This window comes from Oryx dammah, unplaced genomic scaffold, assembly GCF_014754425.2.
Source record: "Oryx dammah isolate SB20612 unplaced genomic scaffold, SCBI_Odam_1.1 HiC_scaffold_26, whole genome shotgun sequence".
Lineage (NCBI taxonomy): Eukaryota > Metazoa > Chordata > Mammalia > Artiodactyla > Bovidae > Oryx > Oryx dammah.
Genome location: NW_024070210.1, coordinates 37,455,067 through 37,479,659, shown reverse-complemented (window position 1 = coordinate 37,479,659; position 24,593 = coordinate 37,455,067). Strand labels below are relative to the sequence as shown.

The 24,593-nt window shown below is 55.6% G+C and overlaps 2 protein-coding genes and 1 long non-coding RNA gene across 4 annotated transcripts; 1 reads left to right on the top strand and 2 right to left on the bottom strand.

The window, feature by feature from the left end:
• Positions 1 to 44: 44 nt before the first annotated feature.
• Positions 45 to 5,029, bottom strand: DUOXA2 (dual oxidase maturation factor 2). 2 transcript variants are annotated; one of them, XM_040226436.1, is made up of 7 exons: positions 4,940 to 5,029; positions 3,559 to 3,807; positions 2,424 to 2,481; positions 1,996 to 2,130; positions 1,526 to 1,739; positions 938 to 1,152; positions 45 to 420 (listed from the first exon to the last, which is right to left on the bottom strand). In XM_040226436.1, exons 2-7 carry the CDS (start codon positions 3,703 to 3,705, stop codon positions 227 to 229), a joined length of 963 nt encoding a protein of 320 aa, XP_040082370.1. In that variant the 5' UTR covers positions 3,706 to 3,807; positions 4,940 to 5,029; the 3' UTR covers positions 45 to 226. The 2 variants fall into 2 exon arrangements, with proteins under 2 accessions (XP_040082370.1, XP_040082369.1); XM_040226435.1 differs by lacking the exon at positions 4,940 to 5,029 and having other exon boundaries at positions 3,559 to 4,195.
• Positions 4,198 to 23,425, top strand: DUOX2 (dual oxidase 2). The gene is made up of 34 exons (XM_040226437.1): positions 4,198 to 4,389; positions 4,574 to 4,650; positions 4,915 to 5,004; positions 5,261 to 5,425; positions 6,021 to 6,208; positions 6,364 to 6,565; positions 6,670 to 6,836; positions 7,203 to 7,263; positions 7,399 to 7,495; positions 7,950 to 8,040; positions 8,317 to 8,419; positions 8,867 to 9,030; positions 9,561 to 9,736; positions 9,957 to 10,075; positions 10,433 to 10,570; positions 10,793 to 10,906; positions 11,096 to 11,298; positions 11,596 to 11,781; positions 12,853 to 13,078; positions 13,158 to 13,251; positions 15,106 to 15,293; positions 15,806 to 15,875; positions 16,309 to 16,392; positions 16,927 to 17,105; positions 17,246 to 17,476; positions 17,658 to 17,757; positions 18,471 to 18,520; positions 18,807 to 18,934; positions 19,189 to 19,342; positions 20,572 to 20,804; positions 21,025 to 21,183; positions 21,327 to 21,482; positions 21,592 to 21,720; positions 22,006 to 23,425. Exons 1-34 carry the CDS (start codon positions 4,382 to 4,384, stop codon positions 22,126 to 22,128), a joined length of 4,653 nt encoding a protein of 1,550 aa, XP_040082371.1. The 5' UTR covers positions 4,198 to 4,381; the 3' UTR covers positions 22,129 to 23,425.
• On the bottom strand, positions 7,491 to 12,854 carry LOC120852936. The gene is made up of 3 exons (XR_005718685.1): positions 12,753 to 12,854; positions 8,293 to 8,508; positions 7,491 to 8,046 (listed from the first exon to the last, which is right to left on the bottom strand). It is a non-coding gene; the product is annotated as an uncharacterized LOC120852936 (long non-coding RNA).
• Positions 23,426 to 24,593: the final 1,168 nt, after the last annotated feature.

The following is a 24,593-nucleotide window of genomic DNA, read 5'->3' as shown; positions in this document are numbered from 1 at the left end:
CCGGAAAGCCTTAAAAAGCCGGGGAAGATAATGGGGAGAGTTTCTAGAAAACAAAAGAGAAAGAATTTATTTCCAGCTCACCCTGGGAGACTCTCCCCGGAGCGGGGGTCACATCCGAGGCCACCCGCCTCTCCCGCCGCGCTCCCGGAGCTCCTCCGCTCGGCGGGCACCGCACCCCGGCCTGCGCGGGGACCAAAGCAGAGTAGGAGTCCGACGTTGAGTCCTTTCACAAGTTAGTACTGATGGTTAAGTCCGAGGCTCTGAACTGCTTATGCAGTGGGTTGCTGAGGATGAGAGGCGAGCTCCCCTTCGCTGGACTTTCGAGGTCCTTGACACTTCCTTCCAAGAAGAGGCGAAGAGCGCTGGGCCGAGCGTAGTGCAGACTCAACACCGCGGCTCCGAGCAGGAGGCACAGGACGCCTGCGATAGCGCAGTCGGGGCGGGGTTGGGAGTGGGTAAAGGAGGGTTGGGGGTGGGTAAAGGAGGCTGTTAGGGCATCAGAGCCCGGCCTCCCCATCTCCATCTATTAGAGGTATCTGCATTTCCTCCCCAGACACACACACAGACACACACACACACAGACACACAGACACACACAGACACACACAGACACACACACAGACACACACAGACACACACACACAGACACACACACACAGACACACACACACACACACCCCGCGGAAAGATCTCTAGTATGGAATACATGATACGCGGGTTCTCATGCTCAGTGGGGTAAGATACCGAAGGAACCCTTCCGAACTCCGTTCCCCTCCCTCATCTGCAAAATAAGTGTAACAATGCCATCGTCTACGAACTATTGAGCGGGACAGATCAGATAATTTATGTGAACTCACTATGCAAACTGGAAAGCGCACACTGGTATAAATCCCGTCCCCGCTCCCAGCCACCGGGGGCGTGTTCCCTCGGTCCTCACCAGTGGCCAGCGTGATCCAAAAGGCTGCGCCATAGTGAGTGGTGAGCTCGGAGGAGCCGAGGCGGAGCTGGCAGAGAGGCACGCTGGAGATAGAGGCGAAGGCGAACACCGAGAAGAGCGCGAAGGCGCCGGTGATGAGGAGAGCCAGGCCTCCGTAGTGCGGAACCGGCATGGAGAGCAGCATGTTGGAGAGGAGCCAGAAGCAGAAGGCCACCCTGCGGGGAGGGGGCGGTGGCGCTGTGAGCCTGGTCCTCCAGCACGCCCGGCTTCCCACGGGCTTGCAGGCTCTACATCCCAACCCAGAATCAAAGTTCGGGGCTGGGATGGCAGAGGCGCAGGGAAACACCGGAGGGGAGTAGCCGGCGTTCAGCCTTTTCTGGTTCTCTTCGGATTCCGGCGGCCGGTACCGACCTCGTAACTATCTGCCCCCGGGGCTGCGATTCTCACCCTAAGCGCGTCGGGCTGCAGCGGGAACTCACATCCTCCAGCTCACGCGCCCCCACCCCACCCCACCCCACCCCCACCTCCACCCCCACCCCCACCTCTGCCACATACACACACACACACAGACGCAGAGTGTCTTCTCACCATAGAGTGGCCGAGGCGTAGTGTCCCGCCAGGCGGTATTGGCGGTAAACCCCGCAGGGGCTGCTCGGAGTGAACTTCTCCGCCAGATAGAGAACCGGGTACGGCAGCCCCTTTTCCAGGGCCTCCGCGTACGCCCCGGCATAGTTTTGGCCCATCCGCCAGATGAACTGCTCGTTGTAGTCGATGGTCTCGTTCAGCTGCTGCACTGGGGTCCCTGCGGATGGCGGCGAGGTTACCGGGCTGCGTACAGCTAGGACCCGGCGACTAAACGGATTCATTTGGGAAAGTGAGACTCCGAGAAAAAATGGGTTTGGCAGCGGTTGAGGAAAACACAAATCAGTGAGGGCCAGAAGTTATTTGAACTTGTGGGATCTGTCCTCACAGGTCCCCCAGCTGCTCCTGCCATCCTCCCCCGACCCATGGTGTCTGTCTGCCAACCCCAGGAGCTCACATAGCCGCAGCCCCCTCACCTGTGAGTGTGATATTAACGCCCTCCAGGCCCACATACAGACCGACGTGGGCTCGGACGGGTTCCACGCTGAAGGCCTTGTAGGATGTTTTGGTGCTAACGCTGCCCACTGACCATTCTGCGCTGAAGTGCGCCGCTGTGGGGAGACGCACACGGTGGGGGCGGGGAAAGGTCAGGGAAAAGATTGGGGACGTGGAATTGGGAGAGTGGTGATGGGAGGTGGGAACCGGCACAGAGTTGGCGGGGGTGGGTGGGGGGCCGTCTAGAGCCCAATCCATACACACGGTAAGGGTGGAAGCCTGGGTACTAGAAAGAGAATGGGAAGAGGGATTGGGAACCCAACTGAAGTTCTCCACTTGCCCAGGTGTCCTCTGGCCACCCGCTTCCTCACCACAGGTCCTCTCCCCATCCGCTGCATGACACACTCACCCACAATTTCTGCTCCTATGAACAGGCTGAGAAGAACTCTCACCAACCAGAACCATCGCTGCAGGAGCACATACTGGGTCAGGTCTGGGTGCTGCCTGACCAGATTCCCGCAGACCTCCCTTGACCCCATGCGCCCTGGCCTTTAGTGCCTCTGAAACTTCCCTCTCCTGCCCACCTTTCCCAGTTACATTCTTGACCTTTAAAGGCTGAAGTCAAGTCATGCAAGTGCCTCTGAACCATTGGCATGTCTGATGTTTTCTGGCTGCATGTTTCCACCTCCCTAGCCTCATTTCCCAGTCCACCCCGCCACTGGGCTGTCTCTACCTTATGCTCTCCCACCTCCCCCATCCCCTTTCTTCTCTGGCTATTGGTTCCTACTCCTGAAGCTGCTTCCTGCTCGGCTCACTGCCATGGTGAGGCTCAGTGAGTCCAGAAGTGCTAGGCAGGCAGGGGTCACCTCCCTCAGGAGAGGGAGGCCTCAGGGTCTGGTCACCAGGTAGAGGAGGTGGGACACTACATCTCAGATATTACTAGGCATGCTAGTTTCCCAGAAAACCAACACAAGACCTGGGGAGCCTTGAGAAACAGACAACTTAGGTTCTGGGAGAGGAGGGAATCTAAGAAAAAGTGCCCAGTTTACTACAACTTTGAAGAAATTGCTTCAGGAAGAGGGGACATGACAACAAAGTGCAGAGGCAAAGCATAGCAGTCTGAGTTGCTGTTTTCTGTCCTCTTAGCCAGAGGTCATCACCCGGAGGTCAGGAAGGGGGTGGAAAAGGAGTGGAGGTGCAGCCTGGGGAGAGGAGGGGGTCCCTGCAGCAGGTGAAGCCTTGAACTGACCCCAGGATTACCAGACTGGACACCCACTCTCTGCAGCAGCCTCCTGAATGTTCCAGCTTGGGAGGGGGGGATCCTCTCTGAATGTCCTGCAGAGGCTTTCTCCCTATTCTTGGGAAGGGGTGCGTACTGGACCAGACTACTGGGGTGCTCCCCCTGTGTTCGCCTGGTTCAGTGTGCTTCAGCCTGACTCTTCATGAAAGACCCTGCTGCCCTCCTACCTGTCCTGAGTTCTCCAGAGACAAGCTGTCCAAGATGCCCTCCATCCCCCAGATCAGAGCTTCTACTACCCCCTTACCGAGTGGCCACGAATCCCGGGTAAGATGAGCAGGAAGCTGGATGCCAAGACCAAGAACACGAGAATGACGATGAGTAGAGGGACACTGAGGCCAGCGGCATGCCGGGGCTGAGGGTAGAAGGGCAGCACACCATTCCACAGAGTCATGCTGCAGCCCGGCTGAGCTGGGTGTGTTCCAGCGGGGAGAGCAATCACTGGCCTCCGAGTCCAGATCCCACTTCCCTTTACTCTGTCCCCTGGGTGCGAGCACTGGACCCAATGGAAAAGTCAAGTCTGAGCGTCTCCGCTCCCCTTTAAGGAAGCCAGCAGCTAACTGCTCTCAGGCGCTCTGGATTGGCCGATACCGAGTTAGGCAAGTGGGAGAGCGGGCTCTGAGGGTTCGCTCTGCGTTTGGAAGTCGCATGGGACCTGAAACCCCTTTTATAGCAGCGTGAGCCGAGCGCTGAGCGCTGTCGGGACTTTGCAGCTGGGTCCCGGAGGGAAAAGATCATGCAAATAAGAGGCGGAGGTCATTATGCAAATTAGAGGAGCCCCACCCGCCTAGCAAGAGGAAGCGGCCCGGTCCAGATGCTCACATCAGGCGCTGGTCTAGCCTAAGTGGAACACCTGCACAGCTGGCCTCAGAGGATCCAGAGAGGAGGGTGAGAGTGAAGCTGGGGGTGGCTGAGGATCTGCGGAGCTGGGGAGGGAGGAAGTGGGGAGAGAGGCGGGAAGCAGAGCAGAGAGGCAGAGATTCCAAGAAAAAGACTTCTGACCCGACGGGATCCCTAAGGCAGAGGTTGGACCGGTACTTAGGACTTGATCTTCCCATCCCTCAGTGTCCATGGACAGGTATTCACTGAGGGGTATGAGAGGCTTGTGCCCTTAAAAAAGTGCCCGGTGGGTGTGGGTTGTTGGCGATACTTCTAAAAGCTTCGCTCCAGAAATGGGGGTGGACAGCTCGCGCCAGCTGTCAGCTGTGGGAGAGGTTGGCTCTGTGTTCCTCATGTACCACCTCCCACCCCGCTAGTCGCAGGGTCAACATGCTCCGCGCAAGGCCAGAGGTACTTGTGCTCCTGGGAATTCTGCTCACTCTACTCCTGGATCCAACGGGTAAGTACCAGGCGCTAGTTCCCTTGGGAGTTGGGGAAGGGATTGGTGCAGGCAAGAGGCTTTCTGCGGCTGGAAAATGGGGTGAGATCGCTGCGCGGCTCAGCGAGATGGAAAACTTCCCGGCGCAGCCTAGAGGCCGCGGGAGCATCTCCACTTGGGTCGGGTTGGGGGCCCTCGGCTGGTTGGAGACGCGGACCGAGGCCATCGGGTCCCCCAGGGGTCGCAGGAAATCTAGCAATGAGCGGACCACTCTCTGACCCACAGGTGGCCAGGACTCATTCTCACTGACCTGGGAAGTGCAGCGCTATGACGGCTGGTTCAACAACCTGAGGCACCACGAGCGTGGCGCTGCGGGTGCGTCCTGCGGCCTGGGGTGGGGAACGGCTAGTGGAAGGCAGGGGTGCGGGAGAACCGGCGCGGAGAAGCCGGCGGGGAGGGAGCGCGCCAGCCAGCCGCCCCGCTGCCTGCGGGCCAGTTCCTATGAACATCTGAGGACTGAAGAAGGGGTCTCTTAGGTGGGAGTGGGGGTTGGAGGGAGGCGTAGGGCGAGGTTCAAGGGTTTGTTGGGAACGGCGTGCTCTGACAGAGCCCGGCTCCCTGCTTCCCACAGGCTCCCGACTGCAGCGCCTTGTACCGGCCAACTATGCGGACGGCGTGTATCAGGCTCTCGAGGAGCCGTTGCTGCCCAACCCGCGCAGACTCAGCAACGCCGCCACGCAGGGCAGCTCCGGGAGGCCGTCCGGCCGCAATCGCACGGTCCTGGGGGTTTTCTTCGGTGAGGGCAAATGGGAGAACAGTTCCGGTGAGGGTTGACCTGGCGCTTAGCTCAGCGCCTAAGGACAGGGGCCCTGAGGCCGCTCTGCAAGTCCACAGGACACCGATCCAAGACTTCGAACCACGTCCTCACCGTCCCCCAATCCATCCCTTCAGGCTACACTTGGAGCCTTTCTTCGTCTTGGACGGATTTGAGGGTGTTGACCAGCGGTATTTTGCTCTCCTAATCTTTCTCTTACCCCTTACTCCAACTCAGGAGTGCCACTAGCCTTCCCTGTAGCTCCTTGGAGCTAGGTCCCCTGCCGCCCCTCTCCTCCCATTGTGAGGATTAACTTCTTTACCCCCGGAGAGGGAGGGGGAGGCACGACCTGTTAGGAGATGGGGACTGGCTCCTGGGAGCCCTTATACTTATTGTATTATTTTGATTCTCACCACGACGTGATGGGGGTGGGCGAGGAGGGTACTATAACCCCACTTTACAGATTAGAAGAAAGTTTTAGAGCTGGTGGAGCGGCGCTTGAATTGGAACATCTGTCTTTAGGCTCCCTGACGGTGGGGAATAGCAGTTCTTACCAGATTGAACCCCACGCCCGCAGGCTACCACGTGCTGTCGGACCTGGTCAGCGTGGAAAAGTCTGGCTGCCCAGCCGAGTTCCTCAACATCCACATCCCGCCCGGAGACCCCGTGTTCGACCGCGACCACAGCGGGGACGTGGTCTTGCCTTTCCAGAGGAGTCGCTGGGACCCCGAGACCGGACAGAGCCCCAGCAACCCCCGGGACCTGGTGAGAGCGGCAGGCGGGGCTGAGGGGCTGGCGGGACCCGAGGCAACAGCGGAGAGGACCCCATCCCGCCGCACCCACGACACCCGCGGGCCCTCACCCCTCCCGGACCTGCTTGGCCTCCCGATCCCCGGCTCAGCCTCCCGCCGTCCCCGCAGACCAACGAGGTGACCGGCTGGCTGGACGGCAGCGCCATCTACGGCTCCTCGCACTCCTGGAGCGACGAGCTGCGGAGCTTCTCCGGGGGGGAACTGGCGTCGGGGCCCGACCCCGCCTTCCCGCGGGCCGCGCAGGCCCCGCTGCTCATGTGGACGCCGCCAGATCCCACCACTGGCCGCCGCGGGCCGCGGGGGCTCTACGGTGAGGCGGCGGGGACCGGGCGGGGCGCGGTCGAGGGACGGCGAGGGGCGCCCCGCGGTCCAGCCCGCGCTCATCTCCTCCCTGCGTTCCCGCGGCGCGTGCAGCCTTCGGGGCCGAGCGAGGGAACCGCGAGCCCTTCCTGCAGGCGCTGGGTTTGCTCTGGTTCCGCTATCACAACCTGTGGGCACAGAAACTGGCCAGCCGGAACCCGCTCTGGGGGGACGAGGAGCTGTTCCAGCACGCGCGCAAGAGGGTCATCGCCACCTACCAGGTGGGTCCCCCACGGCCTGGTCCCCGGGAGACTCCAGAGCCCTCGGTCCTGGACGACCCCGCCAGAAACCACCCCCCCCCCTCCCCAGAGAGCTGCCATCTAGGAAAAGCCCCTGAGGGTGATAAGCAGGCAAAGCGCTACTCACGCAGGAGGTTTTCTGATGATTATTTCGCAGCCCGCTCCCCACGCACCTGCCCTGGTTGCCTGTAGGGAACAGGAACCTCCGCACCTCTCCTGTCTGAGAGTCTCTCCCGTGACTGCCCCTGCCTGGTCCTCATCTCCCTCCTAAGCCTTCCTTGAACTCAGATCCCTCGTGGCCTGGCTGCTCCAGCGCTGGCCTCCCCTTTCCCCTCTCTTGACCCTCAGAACATCGCCATGTATGAGTGGCTGCCCAGCTTCCTGCAGCAAACACCTCCAAATTACACAGGTGAGGAACACTTGGGTTGAGGGGGTTTGGGTAGGGGGGTGATTAAGATCCATAGGACAAAGAAGACTGGTGGGTTCTTGTGATGAGAGTATGTGAAGGTAAGGAGCCTGTTTTTCTTATTACCCCTGTGGACAGAGTATCGCCCTTTCCTGGATCCCAGCATCTCCCCGGAGTTCCTGGCTGCCTCTGAGCAGTTCTTCTCCACCATGGTGCCCCCTGGCGTCTACATGAGGTGAGGGAAGGTCTGGCTGAGCAGCACACTGGCAGAGGTGAAGTTTCAGTGGCCTTGGGGCCACTCATATACCTTTCATATACCCCACCCCCACAGTTTCATGGGGAAAGAGAAGGAGAATTTGGTCCCCTGAAACAGAACCCTGGGGTAGGAGTCCAGTCTTAACAGGGAGGTTTCTCCATTTCCTCCTAAAAGCTGAACTTCAGCTGCTGAGAGCAGGATTTGTCCAGCAGCTGTGTCACTCATTTCCCTCCTTCCCTTCCTACCCTGTGTGGACAAAGAACAACCTCTACCTCCAGTCTACACTGATTGCCAAATCCCTGCTGCAGTCAAGGAAGTTCAGAGGACACCCCTTAGTACTCACCAAATGCCCTCTGAATGCCTCACCCCACATCAGCCCCACCCCAGCCTCTTCCTTGAATTCTTTTACCGCATCCTTGATTCCCCATTTCAGAAATGCCAGCTGTCATTTCCAGATGATCCTGAACGAGGGTTTTGGCAGCTCTCTAGCTCTCAGAGTCTGCAACAGCTACTGGATTCGGGAGGTCAGCCTGGGTTCAGGGACAAGGGAAGATGGGTCAAGGTCAGTCTCGTCACACAGGCTGGGAAAAGCAACAATTCCAGTTCATAGGTGTTGCTGCCTCAGGGTGGTGGGAGATGAAGGTAGAGTGATCAGAAAATTATCTGGGGACAGCAGCTCAACAGGGTCTAGGACTGGCCAAGGGCCCTTTGTCCTGGGGTGCTGCAGTGGTCTGAGTGAGAGGGACTTCGCACTGGGGAGGAGCCTGAGGACCTACCTTGAGTGTGCTGTTTCTTTCCAGAATCCCAATCTGAACAGCTCTCAGGCAGTGAATCATCTACTGCTGGGAATGGCCTCCCAGATCTCAGAGATGGAGGACAGTACTGTGGTGGAAGATCTGAGGGGTAAGCACCGGAAGTAGAGGGGATGAGGGCCCAGAGGCCCGTGAGCCTGGGGACCCTTCTGGGTTAGTCATCAAGTAGGCCTGGGGTACCTACAATGTAAGAACACACAAACAGCAAACAGCCATTAGAAAAAATTAGAGGAAAATAACTGTATTCTAAATTACCTACATCTGAGTATGTAGGGGGTAGCACAATCTCTGGCACTTAGGTCTCTAAAGGTTTTTGTCCAGTACCATCTTGAGGTTAAGGAGGTGGGATGGGGAATTTGGTGACTAGAACCATCCTGAGTCTTAGGGGAAGAGTTTTGCCAGAAAAATTGCCCCTGGTCACAAATGGTGACATTGACATGTGCTGGATATGGGTAATGCCAACAGCCCAATTCAAGGCTGCTGGGTAAAGAAGGGTTAGCGGGACTGAGCCTAGAGCCAGGTCCTCTCTTCTCCTTAGATTATTGGCCTGGCCCTGGCAAGTTCTCTCGCACTGACTACGTGGCCAGCAGCATCCAACGTGGCCGAGACATGGGGCTGCCCAGCTATAGCCAAGCCCTGCAGGCCTTGGGGCTGATGACCCCGAGGAACTGGAGTGACCTCAACCCCAATGTGGACCCTCAGGTCAGAAATAGTGATGATAATAATGGCAACTAAAGTTTTCTTGAGGTGATACTAAGTCCTTTACATGTGTAACCCATTTAATTTGTGTGAAGAACATTATAGAGTAGACACCATCGTTGTCCCCATTTTATCGATGACATAATTGTTAAGTCCATGTCGGAGGCAGGATTCAAATTCAGGCATTTGATTCCAGAGTATCCTCACCGCTACTCTGCACCATTTCTGCAGAGTGACCCCTGGGTGGGGAGCCATTGTCCTATTCCTGCAGGGTCTTGCCCCATGGGATGGATGACCCTGAAGCTGCTGGTCACTGGAGACAGACAATCTGGGTGGTGACACACTGGTCCTCCCACCAGACTTGTCACCACATGAGGGGGCTGCCTAGAAAGAGGAGACTCCCTCAGGGCTGAGCAGCAAGCCAGGCCGCGGATGGGGTCCCATGTTTGAGGGATGGGGCAGTAGTGGCCGCCCTCCTAACACAAAACCACACACGTATGCTCACACACTCCTCACCTCCTGTGGTGCTCCAGGTGCTGGAGGCCACGGCGGCCCTGTACAACCAGGACCTGTCCCGGCTGGAGCTACTCCCCGGGGGGCTCCTGGAGAGCCACGGGGACCCTGGACCCCTCTTCAGCACCATCGTCCTTGATCAGTTTGTGCGACTGCGGGATGGCGACCGCTACTGGTTTGAGAACAGCAAGAATGGGTAAGGCCTGCCTGGCTCCCGCCTCAGACTCTGTCTTGGCCTGGACCTCAGACTCTCTGCCTGTGAATGGCCTCCATGGGCCCTTGACTCCCAGCTGGCCCACAACTCCCTCCCCAACCCCATTGGGTCTATTTGTCTCATCTGGGTCCCCAGGCCCGAGTTTGCTAGAGACCTGTGATCCCTTCTCATCCCAAACAATTCCTGGCTTTCCCCAACTTAGGCTCTTCTCTCCAGAGGAAATTGCAGAAATTAGAAGCACCACTCTTCGGGACGTGCTGGTGGCTGTCACCAATGTGGACCCTGACACCCTGCAGCCCAATGTCTTTATTTGGCAGAACGGTGGGTGGTCTGGGAGAGCACAAGCAATGGCAGAGAAGGGGCAGAGGTTGTGTGTGGGGGGTCACTTGGTGCTGTCTCAGGGGCTAGGTACCAGGCAGTTCCCTCTGTGTTGGTCTGGGAGGCCTGCATTAGGTGCCTCCCCCAGTAGACTAGACTGATTTGCAGGCTGCACCTTGTGGTCGGGTTGGGGTGATGCTGAGGTGGGATGTGGAAGAGGAACTTTTGAGGGGAACAAGTTCCAGGGAGGTGGGTCTGGGAGGGAGCGGTTACCTGGCCCTTTACCGGAGAAGAGGGGAAGGATGCCTGGCCAAGGAGTGGGACGTTCAGGCCTTGAGACCTTCTGTGCCTTTCCCTCAGGTGCACCCTGCCCTCAGCCCCAACAGCTCACAACCGAAGACCTGCCCCCCTGTGTGCCCCTGACCGAGATTCATTACTTCGAGGGCAGTGGTCCTGGTTTTGGCATCACCATCGTGGCTTTGTGCTGTCTTCCACTAGGTAAGCCCGTCAGCCTCCTCGCCCACGTCTCTTCTCTCAGCTCCCCTCCTCTCCACGGACTGTCCCCACCCCTTGTTACTGACTGACCTGTAGGGTTCAGTCCTGAGTTCATTTGAAGCCAGCCTTAGGATGCCTTGGGAAGGGAGGGGCAGCAGCCAGGGCCTTGGTGAACCCACAGGTGAGGGGCGCCTCTCCCCACTGGCTCCTTTTGACCCCCTTCAGTGAGCCTGCTTATCTCTGGGGTGGTGGCCTATTTCCGGGGCCGAGAGCGCAAGAAGCTCCAAAGGAAAGGCAAAGAGAGTGTGAAGAAGGAAGCAGCCAGTGATGGAGTGTCAGGTGAGATGGGGCCAAGGAGAGGGAAGGGGGAAGAGAACTGAGGGTGCGGGGTGCTGTGAAAGAACCAGCTTACAAATGTGGGGAGAAAGCCAGGCTTCGGAGTGCTGGCTCAGACTGGAACTGGCCTGAGGCCCGGAGCCTGGGAAGCTCTGCTGAAATGCTCTGCCCTGCCCATCGTCCCTTCCCTAGCGATGGAGTGGCCGGGCCCCCGGGAGAGGGGCTATCCAGTCACCATCCAGCTGCTGCCAGACCGGCGGCTGCAGGTTGTGGACCGGCGGCTCTCTGTGCTCCGCACCATCCAGCTGCAGCCCCCACAACAGGTCAACCTCATCCTGTCCAGCAACCGCGGATGCCGCGCCCTGCTGCTCAAGATCCCCAAGGAGTATGATCTGGTATGGCCCAGCCAGCCTCCCCAGCCTGGGCTGCCCTTGCCCATTTCCCTTCTCACGGCGGGTCCTCTCAGGTCACCCCGTCCTCAGCTGCGGGGCTCATCTGTGAGGGCTGACAGTGGGAGGAGGCACTGCTTTCCGAGGTCCCCACCCAACTCTCCCTTTCACCGCCTTGGGCCACTCACTGGGCTCTAGCTGGGTTGGAATGGGGGCCTTTTAGTTTCCTTCCCCCAACCTAAGGACCTCCGAGGGGAGGCTGAGCCAGGAGCTTGAGCATTGGCACGGCCTTCCTTCTGCCAGGTGCTGCTGTTTAACTCCCAGGAGGAGCGGGGCGCCTTCGTGCAGCATCTGCGGGGCTTCTGTGAGAACTGGTCTCTGGGCCTGGACGTGGCTGCGATGAGCGAGTATGAGCTGTTCAGGAAAGCTGTGACCAAAGAGCAGCGGGCACGCATCCTGGAGGTTTTCTTCAGACACCTTTTTGCCCAGGTGCTGTGACCAGGCCTTTTGGAGGCAGAAGGGGCCCAGGGGTAGGAGAAAACCTGGACAGTACCCTGTCTAGGGTGCACTGAGCTTCTGTCCTGCGGGCTTGAAACAGACAGCCCTGCTGGAACCCAGGTTTTGCTACTCACTAGGGCATCGCCTTAGGCAAATTACATTGCCTCTGCTCTGTTTTCAGTTTCCTCATCTATAAAAAAGTGATTAAAATAGGATCCATCCCCTTGGGTTATGAGGATTCAGGAAGATAGTCTACGTTTGTGGTCTTCAAAGTGTGCTCCCTGGACCAACAGTAACAGCCTCATCCGGGAATTCATTAGAAATTCAAGTCCTCAGGCCCTTCCCCCAGACCTAGGAAATCAGGACCTCTGAGGCTGGGACCCACAAGCCCTCCAGAGGATTCTGACTCACTCTAAAGTTGATAAACTCTGTTCTATGTACAATGTTTAGCCCAAGTGCTTGGTATATGATTGTATTTAATGCATGGGCTTCCTTGGTGGTTCAACGGTGAAGAATCTACCTGCCAACACAGGAGACGAAGGTTCAATCCCTGGGTCAGGACAATCCCCTGGAGAAGGAAATGACAACCCACGCCAGTATTCTTGCCTGGGAAATCCCATGGACAGAGGAGCCTGGTGGGCTACATACAGTCCATGGGGTCGCAAAAGAGTTAGACATGACTTAGCCACTAAACCACAATAAGTCACATGTATGTGACTTTTAAAATCAGGCACATGGCAACCCTGTCTGAACTGACAAAAGAGCATATCTTTAGCCCCTTCCTGCCTTCCATTCATGTCTGCTGCAGTTTCTGTCACTGGTGAGGCTCTTTCACTTGGCATTCCTAAACACTGTCCCTTCTTGCTCCCACCCCATCCCCTGCTACAGTCTCCCCTCTGCAGGAGAGCAGAAGCCCAAGTCAGAAGTTTGTCTAATGACCATGAGCGACCACCAGGGCTCACCTTTCTGATTCAGACTTCGGGAGATGAGAAGGGTCACTGAACTGCTTCCAGCCCAGGCCTCAACTCTTCCTCTCCCCCCTCTGCTGCTGCCCAAGTACAGGTGCTGGACATCAACCAGGTGGATGCAGGGGCCCTGCTCCTGGACTCATCGCAAAAGGTGCGGGAGGCCCTGACGTGTGAGCTGAGCCGGGCTGAGTTTGCCGAGTCCCTGGGCCTCAAGCCCCAGGACATGTTTGTGGAGTCCATGTTTTCTCTGGCTGACAAGGATGGCAATGGCTACCTGTCCTTCCGGGAGTTCCTGGACGTCCTGGTGGTCTTCATGAAAGGTGAGGGGATGGTGGACCATCCCAGGTGCCAAGTATCTTTTAGCAGAGAGGTGACAGGGATCCCCCTCTCTCTTCCCAGGCTCCCCGGAGGACAAGTCCCGCCTGATGTTCACCATGTATGACCTTGATGGGAATGGCTTCCTCTCCAAGGACGAGTTCTTCACCATGATGCGGTATGGGGTGGGCCCCTCCAGTTCTGAGATGTCTTGGTATTAAAAACAGGAAAACAGGTTAGGTCAGAGGAGGGTAGGTGAGGAGATTGAGAGGCGGCCTAGATACTGCATCCTAGATGCCCAGAGCATCCAGCTTCAAAGTTTATCTGGCCAGGCCCCTGCCCCCAGAAGGATCTGTTTCTTCAGTCAACACCAGCCAGAAAATTCTCCCAACTGAAAAAACACAAGCAACATCAAGATGACCAGTAACAAAGCCAACCAACCTCTTTTGGATGCTGTCAGGTCTTTGCTAACTCTTCTTTTTAAAAAAATTTTTCTTATTTTGGTTGTGCTGGGTTTCGTTGCCATATGTGGGCTTTCTCTAGTTGCAGCGAGCAGGGGCTACACTCTTGTGGAGTGCAGGCTCTAGACAAGTGGGCTCAGTAGTTGTGGCACACCGGCTTTAGTTGCCCCAAGTCTTGTGGGGCATTCCTGGACCAGGGATTGAACCCGCGTCCCCTGCACTGGCAGGTGGATTTTTATCCACTGGATCACCAGGGAAGTAAGGTCTTGGCTGATTCTTCTAAGGTTGTGCTTTACACAGTGAGAGCATGAATCCTGGAGGACAGATGCCCTTGGTCACTGCCGATCTTAATCACCAGGACAGGCAGGAGGAGAAAAACAGAATGTTGTTCTATATTTCAAACTTTCTCTCTTCCTATTTCTTAAGCGATCTCTGGTTGTGGTGTGCCAATAAAGACCAGTTTTGGGCTCACAGACATCTTATTCCTGAAGACAGTGCTCCAGTAACCCAGGTTTCTGCAGCTCTACAAGGACAGGGTTTATATATCATCCACCTCCTCCACACTGTGATTGGCACAGAGCAGGCATTTGATGCATAGGCAACTGTATCAGATGAGACAAATGAGCAAATGAATAAACAGAATGCAAAAAACAGCTCAGATCTTTTTAACTTTTCTATCCCTGCAAACTTTACTCATTGCTTTCCATGATCTCCTTCACTGCCACCTCTTTGCAGGCCAGATACAACAGCTGGACATGGGCTTCTGAAAGGGCTCGGGTGACGTGGATTGCAGTTGTCCCTCTCTGGGTGTGCTGCTGCAGGACCCTCTGGGAGAGGGTTTCTGCCTCTGGGGGCTAAGCTCCCACCTCCTCATCCTATACTCAGCGTGGCTCTGGCTCAGTCTCACCCTGAGCAAGTGGGATGATGTATTTTTTAAAAATGTGATGGCAGTTGTTTGCTGTGCCATGCAGGCAAAGCTGTTTTTTCTGTTGGACTCAACACAAGTGTGCGTGTGTGTTTGCTCGTGTCCCACAGTGCACCTAAGAGAAAAGTACACCACTGTAGGTGCTGTCACGTTGGGTGTGGAGACACTTTTGCCTGCGCCCCGGGGGTGCTGGCACAAGGAAGCGGAAGCCATTGTGGCTACATCTCCTCCCTCAACTCCCGACTGTCTGTGCCCCCACTCGACCATGAATGGGGTGCCTGGCGTGGGTGTGGGAGGTATCACCACGAGACAGCCTGCCACTCGAGTGGGCCATGGCACACCTGGACACGTCCCTACACACAGAGGACATTTATCCCAGCTGTAGATGCCCCCCGTTTGAGGGCTGCTTTCTCTAACTGGTCAAGGTCACTTTCAGTTTTGTTCTGCCTTTCGGGCCGTGGCCACCCCACCCAGCTTAGCGTCAGCAGCAGGCTGGATGAACACCTTCTCAGTGCCATTTCCTGGGTCACTGGCAACCACACTAGATAGTCTGGGACCCGCCCCACCCAGCACCTGCCTGCCTAAACCTGACCTGGCCGGGTGACAGGCTGCTTTCTTCTTGGGTTCCCCTCACCCCCTGACCCAGGTCCTTCATCGAGATCTCCAACAACTGCCTGACCAAGACCCAGCTGGCCGAGGTGGTGGAGTCCATGTTCCGGGAGTCAGGCTTCCAGGAGAAGCAGGAGCTGACGTGGGAAGACTTCCACTTCATGCTGCGGGACCACGACAGCGAGCTCCGCCGAACGCAGCTCTGTGTCAGAGGTGGAGGAGGAGGTGTGTGAGTTTGGAAGGCGTCAGGGATGGGTGCATCTTCAAAATGTCAGTTCCTGGTGCATAGCACTCAGGTCTTACTTCTCTCTTAGTCCTTGGTGCCTAGTACAGAGCCAGGCATATGTAACCAAGGGTGTCACCTACAGTTGTGCAATTTGTACACAAAGGTGCCCATGGAAGTGTCAGGGCAGGCAGAAATCTAGCCTACATGCTGCACACCAGCCACGCACATTGATCTGGGGTGAGTCTGGCCAGAGGATGAGCCCCCATTTTCTGTATACAAAGAATCTGCAGGGCTGCATCCACCTGGAGGGGGACCCTTTTCTTAATTGCACAAAGTTGCCACATTGTCTAGCAGCGGCCACCCTGTGTGGGTGCTCCGTGTGGGCAGTGAGGGGAGCGAGGCTGGAGAGGATATGGGGATGTGACCAAGTCACTGCCCTGCAGCCATCCTAGGACGGTCACCTCCCCACACTCTTGGGGAAGCCTGTCCAGCTTCTTGTTCTCCTCTCCAGGTGTTGGAGACATTTTTAAACCAAACATCAGCTCTCGAGTGTCATTCATCGTTCGGACTTCTGAGGAATGGTGAGCGGGAATGGGGCATGGGGAGGTGTCCTGACTGGGTCCCCTGCAGAGAAACAAAGCAAGTAGGGCTGGTGAGATCAGCCCCTGGGCCAGATATTTGCCCTCTGAAAGTAGCTCTTAACGCTCGGTTGTTCTGAGTCTGTATTCCGGCTGCATAACACACATACCCACATACCCACTACTGTTCAGGAGCCTGGCTCTCTCTGCCCCTCCAGGACACAATCATCACACAGAACAGATGACCTGACCATATCCATTCCTTCGGTCCTGCCTTCTGTCAGACCCCTCTCTGATCAGTTTTATGGGCAGGTTCTGTGGACAGAAATGAATCCCAGGATCTACCCTCTCCCAGCCCACCCTCAACCCTGACATGGCAGTTCTTCTCCTGCCTGCAAAGACAAGGGGATCATGAGCTCCATTTTTCTTTCCTCAGTTCTTGCCCTCAGAGAGTGGGGCTCCCTGCCTCGAAAGCCCCGGAGTTGGGAGGCCCTGGGCTGAAGAAGAGGTTTGGCAAAAAGTGAGTGTTTTCTAGAACCTTGATCCACAAAGACACGGGGAGGTCTTGGAGTCTTGGTCTGCCCACCTACACCCACAAGAGACCGTCCTGAGACTCATTCCACATGTCCCCGACCTGGCTGGCAGGCTGTTGAGTCGAATGACTCTTCAACCTCTTCCAACTTCTGCACCCTACTCTTCAGGCCAGGGGCCTGGCACTCGATGCAACACCAAGATGGCAGGGAGGGGTCCCCTGGCTCCTGGCTGCTTTGAACACAGCAGTGAGGCCTGGGTAGGAAGCAGGAAGAGGGATGGATAGGACAGATAGGGGGAAGTGGAGATGGAGTAGTGGGGAGATGGAAGAGTGGGTGGACAGGGCAAGTCAAGATGAGTGGTAACAGCTTGGGAGAGTGGGAGTCACCCGCCAGAAGCTTTTTCTTTCATCTATTGTGGCTCATCCTGACCTCTGCCAGAGCACCAGGTCTCCTTTATAGGATGGCACTTAGGGGAGGCCAGGATGCCCTGACCTCAGGCCACCTGCCTCCCATTGCTACAGGGCAGGGGTGCCCCCTCCCCGGCTGTACACGGAGGCACTGCAGGAGAAGATGCAGCGGGGCTTCCTGGCTCAGAAGCTGCAGCAGTACAAGCGCTTCGTGGAGAACTACCGGCGGCACATCGTGTGCGTGGCTATCTTCTCGGCCATCTGTGCCGGACTGTTTGTGGAGCGTGCTTACTGTAAGAGTTTTAAGTTGCAGGAGGGGAGGTGTGAGAGCCTTCTGGTTGTTTTTCCCGAACCTCAGCATCCGGCCTGGGGGACCCAGGTGTTCTGACTCAGGCCTCTGTGCTGTGCTGATCCACCCCAACTCTACCCCCAGACTACGCCTTTGCCTCACCACCCTCGGGCATCGCACAGACCACTTTTGTGGGCATCATCCTGTCGCGCGGCACAGCGGCCAGTGTCTCCTTCATGTTCTCCTACATCCTGCTCACCATGTGCCGCAACCTCATCACCTTCCTGAGAGAGACCTTCCTCAACCGCTATGTGCCCTTCGACGCCGCCGTGGACTTCCATCGCTGGATCGCCATGGCCGCTGTGGTCCTGGCCAGTATGTGGCACCTGGGCATGCTTGCCATGGCTGCAGGCCCCTGGGTCTAGCTGTGGGGGAGACAGTGGGGAGACTGGAGCTACTTGTACTTCCTTCTCTCCTCCCTGTGCCTCCTGTCTCCTCGGGGCTGGAGTTAGGGTTGGCCCTGGGAGGCATCTCTAACGGGATCTGTCTCTTTCAGTTTTACACAGTGCTGGCCACGTGGTGAATGTCTACATCTTCTCAGTCAGCCCCCTCAGTCTGCTGGCCTGCATCTTTCCCAGCGTCTTTGTGAATGATGGGTCAGTTCTGGGGAGGGCCCCCTTGGGAATTCTGGGGCAGGCCTAAGGGTACAACAGAAAAGAGGTGATGGCCCTAGACTCTCCACTCTCTCACTGAGTGAGAGTGAGAAATTAGCGTCCTGAAGAAGCTGAGAGATGACTTTTTTGCCCTCAGGAAGGAAGCTGGCCATAACGGGCCAGGAAAGGACTTTTGGAGATGAAGTTGGATACTCTTTCCCATGTGTACCAGACACACAGCTTGCTTTCTCAGCCTGCCGTCCATTCACTGGGCAAATATTTATGGAACATGTCTATGTGTCCATCCCGGAGCCAGAGAGTAAGAATGCCAAGAGACATGCAGTCGTTCAACAAGTATTTCTTGAACACTGAGTCTGTGCCTGGCATTGTTTGAGCATAGTGATAGAGCATAGAGGTAAGCTCCCTGCCCTCATGGAGCTTACAGAATATGAACCAGGCTTACAGAATATGAACTCAAGAAAGCAAAGGTTAGCTGCAGTTGGACAATTCAAGATTACACAGGAAGAAGAACTGCTTTGAGATCAGAGAGTAGCACACAGGAGGCTGGGGCCCATGTTCTTTGGAAGGATCCCTGGTCATCTGGGTAGAAGCCCAGGAACCTCTGTATTCAAGGCCATCAGGAACAGAGTCACAATGCAACAATGGTGGAGCTCTTCCTGCCCCAGCCTGAGGTTCTGGGTGTCTTTGCCCTACAGGTCCAAGCTTCCTCAGAAGTTCTACTGGTGGTTCTTCCAGACAGTCCCAGGTAAAGAGTAGATGGTATGTGGAGTCTGGGGGTTCTGTCTAAGGACTTCTGATTTTGTCTTCATCTTCCCATGAATACGCACTTGTCTATAGTGTTGACAGTTTCCCTTTGAAGGCTCCAGGACAAGCCTTAGTTCCAGCTTCTTTGGTTAAGCTGTTCTGGGAGCCAGGAAGGAATGAAGGCGGCCAAAGAAGGAGGGCAGAATGGGGACATGCTCTCTGCTACTCTCAGCCCAGGCTGAGGCCCTGAGACCAGGACTGTCTGACCCTGTCTCCACTGCCCCCAGGTATGACAGGGGTGCTCCTGCTCCTGGTTCTTGCCATCATGTACGTCTTCGCCTCCCACCACTTCCGACGCCGCAGCTTCCGGGGCTTCTGGTTGACCCACCACCTCTACATCCTGCTCTATGTGCTGGTGAGGGACTTCTCTGGGCAGGGCCAGGCCACAGGGCAGAGATGAGCGTCATGATGTGGGGAGAGAGCAGGCTGAATTGGACTCAAAAGCTTAGATTGAGGCCCTGAGATCTGAGGCCACAGTCTGTGGAGCAGTGCCAGCTCCGTGCCCTCAGCCCAGGCCCAGGGCCCGAGCAGGAAGTGTCTGGGTAAGGTGGGTACAGAAAGGGGGCTGGCCGGCTGCGCCTGTGCTGTACTAACTGGCTATGTCTTCAGCTCATCATCCACGGCAGCTTTGCCCTGATCCAGCTGCCCCGTTTCCACATCTACTTCCTGGTCCCAGCACTTATCTACATGGGGGACAAGCTGGTGAGCCTGAGCCGGAAGAAGGTGGAGATCGGTGTGGTGAAGGCGCAGCTGCTGCCTTCAGGTACCAGGCCGGCCTGACCTCGGGTGGGGAGCACGGGAAGTCAACTCATGGGATGTGGGGAGACAGCTTCCCAGGCCTCCTCACCCCATTGTTGTTTGTGAGACCCTCTGGCGAGCCCTATGGCTTTCTTGATGGAACTGCAGCCCCCAGAATGTCTGGACTTAGTTTCCAGGACTTGCACACAATGAAGGTGACTGTGAGAAGAGCCAGCTGAAAGGCGTTCAGAGGGGTTTAAGGATGAGAAAGACCAGTATGTGTGTGGCCTGGGAGCAGGGCAGCATACCGAACATCCCTCTCCCATTTCTTCACTCGGAAAAACCCCTCTTCAGAGACAGACAAATGGCCCAGACCACAAGAGTCTGTTGAGAGTCAGTGCTGGCCAGAGCAGGGATTCACATCCCCATAGAGGGTGGTAGGAGATATTTAAGGGTTGTGGGGCTGGCTGACCCTCAGAACTCACATAGTAAGAAAGTTAACCTCATTCAACTTTATATCAATCAAGATTACTTAAGAGCAAAGTCTCAGCATGGTCTTCTCATGCCTTTTGCACCCTCCAATACATGCAAATCTCCTTTTTCCACAATGAAAAAACAAGCCTGAGGCTCAATGTGGTCAGGCAACAAACAGGATCCAGCTAAAACGTGATTAAATGTGGTACTTTCTATTTCGAGCACATAACACTTAAGTGTGTAGGGTGGTGGTGAAGAGCTTGGCCTCTAGAGCTAGATGGAGCACATGACGCTGGTTTTCCACCTGCCTCAGTGACCTCAATGTTCTTCTCAAGGTAAACTGAGTTGAAAGAATAAGCCAATTTAAAGAAAAACATCAGATCAATGATAGTGCAGGAGGATAAGCACATAAGTCCCACCACAAAGGTAACGTTCCCATGCTGGAAATTTGGTAAACACTGAGGTGGTACTTGGGGAGCCTGAGGTCCCCTGACCTAGGACACTGGTATCCAGAACAGTGGTGTCAGCCTGGGCCCTTAGTGGGAGGAAGCAGCAAAGAGGAGGGGAGGGGCTAGAACAGGGGAGCAAAGAAGCCCAGCTCTTGCGTTACCCAAGAAACAGAAAAGGGTCCTCCAACCCCCAACCGAGAAGCCCTACTAGCTCAGCTCACGTGGCTGTTCCCTGTGCCTGAGGTGTGTGGCGAGGACGGGGCACCTGCTGGTTCTCAGGTACCAGGAACAAGCCCTCTGATCCCTGCCCGTCCCTGCCCACGACCCTCAGGAGTGACCCACCTGGAGTTCCAGCGGCCCCAAGGCTTTGAGTACAAGTCAGGACAGTGGGTGCGGATCGCCTGCCTGGCTCTGGGGACCAATGAGTACCACCCCTTCACGCTGACATCAGCGCCCCACGAGGAGACGCTTAGCCTGCACATCCGGGCAGTGGGGCCATGGACCACCCGCCTCAGGGAGACCTACTCACTTCCAACGGGTGACAGCTGTGCCAAATATCCAAAGGTGCCCATCTTTGGGGCCACTTTTGGGGGCTCCAGCATTGACAGAAAGTTCCCACCCTTCCTGACCCCAGGATAAGATGCTTTAGCTACCCCAAAGCCAGACTGGGAGAGGGCTGGGGTGCCTCAAAGAGACTGGTTCTCCCTGTCCCTCTTCCCCAACATATCTAATCTCAGAGCTGGGGAAGGGCCAGGCTCATCTCATCTTTTTCTTCCCTTGGCAGCTGTACCTCGATGGGCCATTTGGAGAGGGCCATCAGGAGTGGCATAAGTTTGAGGTGTCAGTGCTAGTGGGAGGGGGCATTGGGGTCACCCCCTTTGCCTCTATCCTCAAAGACCTGGTCTTCAAGTCATCCTTGGGGAGCCAAATGCTCTGTAAAAAGGTGAGTGTTTACTCTCTTCCATTCTTCAAAGAAATAGAGACAGACAGCCTGATTGTGTCCCCACATCACAGCAAAGCAGCATGATAAAAAGCCCGTGGCTCCTTGAGCTGAGCTGAGTCAAAGCCCTAATCATGTGTCCCCAGATCTACTTCATCTGGGTGACGCGGACCCAGCGGCAGTTTGAGTGGCTGGCTGACATCATCCGGGAGGTGGAGGAGAATGACTGCCAGGACCTCGTGTCCGTGCACATCTACATCACCCAGCTGGCTGAGAAGTTCGACCTCAGGACCACCATGCTGGTGCGTCAGGGCCGGCCAGGGGGCGACTCTGTGGGTGTGTGGGTGGGCCGAGCAAGGCAGGATGGCCAAGGCACTGGCTGTGACCTTCCTCCTCTGCTCCCTCCCCCAGTACATCTGTGAGCGGCACTTCCAGAAGGTGCTGAACCGGAGTCTGTTCACGGGCTTGCGCTCCATCACCCACTTTGGCCGTCCCCCCTTTGAACGCTTCTTCAGTTCTCTGCAGGAGGTCCACCCAAAGGTCAGTCACACCCCCTACCATCCTTCCCCTACCAGGACTTCCTGGCCCTTGAAGAGCCTGCAGCTGTGTCCTGAGCAGAAGACCTCAGGATGGGGTCCAGGGTTGGAGGAGGGCTTTAAATCCCACCCCTGCCTCCCCAATTCAAGCCTCCTCCTCCTCAGCGCCTGAGGTCAATGCCCTGGTCATTCCAGTCAGGCTTGGGAAGCTGCTCCTGGGGAGTGAGCATCTCAAGGCCACAGGCCTCTCCTCTGCAACCACTGCCCCCCCCACCCCAACACTTGATAGGTGCGGAAGATCGGGGTGTTCAGCTGCGGCCCTCCAGGAATGACCAAGAATGTAGAGAAGGCCTGTCAGCTCATCAACCAGCAGGACCAGGCCCACTTCGTGCACCACTATGAGAACTTCTGAGCCCACTTTCCCTGGTTCCCGGTCCCTCCATGGACCAGCCCTGCCAACAGTTTCTGTCAGAATTCACCTCAGGCCTCAGCCAGAGAGCTGGAAGGGCCCCTCCCTCATTGCCCCATCTGTCCCAGGCTCTGAGAAGTTAGCAGAGACACTTGCAGCTCACATCACAGCAGGCTGTGGCAGATAAAGTGGGGAAGTCTCCACCTTGTGATAACTGAGGTGAAGATACGACCGCGTTTTTCTCTGCGAGATCCCCATGTCTTTTTCCCTTCCACAAAATCAGTGTATAGTGTTGGTGTTTTCTTGGCCTAGGCGTTTGAGGGAGGATGGTGTGGGGGTACCTGATGTGAAGAGAGGGCTCAAGGGAAAATCTCCTCAGAGCCCAGCTTAGAAGCTGCAGTGTTAAACCTGGCAGCCCAACTGTCTCAGTTCAGTCTCTGAGGGCTTTGCCTTCCAGCTCTACCCCAAAGCCCTTCCTGCTCCTAGGGGATCAGGAACGCTGAGGAACCACCAGTGATGCCCACTGCCCTCACCTCTTGGCAGACCCACCTCTTCCTGCTGGAGCAGCCCCTCAGCTCCAGTACCACAGGAGCCCAGCCTCTCTGTCCATCATCCAGAGTCCCCTCTTGGCTCCCCACCTTCACAGGAGTTGGATGACCAGCTGTCCATTTGCCCAGGACTCTCCCAGTCTTAGCACTGAAAGTCTCTTGTCCTAGGAAACCCCTCAGTTCCAGGCAAATCAGGACAGTCGGTCACCTTCCACAGGAGCCAACCTGGGACATCCCCTCCATACTCTTTAAGACCCTTCCTTTTCCTTCTTCAAGTGGCTCCTTCCTCAAAAGCTAAGCTTGAATTAAAAAAAATTTTTTTAGTATAATTTACACTTAGTAAAGTGCACAAATCTTAAAGCTACCATGTACAACATGTGTTAACTACTACTATCCAGATGAAGATCTAGGACATTTGCATCACCCCAGAAACTTCCCTTGTACCCCTGTCAGTCCACTGCCCCCAACCCTTAGTAGCAACCACTGATGGGAATTATTTTATCACCCCAGATTCGTCTGTTCATATTGAATGTATTCTTTTGAAACTGGCTTCTTTCACTCAACACAATGTCTCTGTGATTCACCCATGTTATCGTGTATATCAGTAGTTTGTTCTTTTTTCATACTGTGTCAAGCTCCATTGTAGAGATGTACCACAGTTTGTTTATGGAGTCTTTTGTTGATAGACATTTAGATCGTTTCTTGTTTCTGATAATTATGAATAAAACTACTATGAACTTTCTTACGACTTATTATTGTTTGGTGTACATACTGCACTCATTCCCAAGAGGGTATGTATCTCGGAATGGAATTGCTGGGTCATAGAGTCCACCAACCAGTGGGACTTGTGGCAGGGAGAGTTTTAGGCCGTCTCCACTTTCCCGCCCCAGGCTTCTCTCCCCGTTGGTTTTATTCTACCTCTTCTGACAGATCAAATGCCTTGAGCCCCCTACCCTCTGTACTGAAGGAATCTCTGAGAGAACTGGAAAGACACTAGATCAGGGGCCAAGAGACCTGGACACTACTGCTGACTCTGCCTATAAGTAGCTACAGAAGAAAATCCCATAACTTCTCTCAGCCTGTTTACTCATGTATTAAAATGTCTGTGTGGATATTAGGAAGACAGATAGTGATACTGCCCCAGAAAATTATACAGATGAGGAAATGTATGAGAATATATTGTACATTGCGGTGGATGATGATTATTAACCTACCTATCTCCTAACAGCATCAGACCTATAGGCCTCCAGCCCTCCTGCCCCTCGCCGGGTAGACAACCAGTCATTAATTCCAAACTCCAGCCCCTTAAGTCTCAGCCTTAGCTGTATTCCCAAATGTGGCCCATCGGTGCCTTCGTTATTCCTTTCTAAAGACCATTCAAAATATCTATCTGTCTCATCCGAACTTACCTATCCTTGTGAGGCTAGCACATGTTGTTGACATGGCTGTCATGATTCTCCATGATCTCTACTCAGCCTTATATTCCCTCATGCTTGGGCCTGACTGAAGGTCTCCTGAAGACTCTGGGATCACTTTTGCCCAGGATCCAGACAATGGCAACAAGGGGACATCTGTGCCACCAAGATCTTAGGTAGCCTCAGATGACACCCAGCCTGTCTAGCACTAGTCCTGACACCATACCCTAGCCAAGTTCCAGATGTCAGACTGAAGCATGTATTCATATGATCCAGCTACTGTCTAACCTTGCCCAGTTTCCAGAAAGCCACATGTTGCGTGATAGAAGTCAAGGACTCGCAGAGAGGATAGAAGTGTTTTCAGCGTGGTTATTCACCAGAACTTCAACTGGCCCCACCCTTCCTGGAACTTTGAGGTTGGTCTTGGGAAATGAATTGAAAGGCAGGATCAGGCAGCAAGTAGGCAATGTACCTTCGGATTGAGATAATGAGATCACAGACTGCA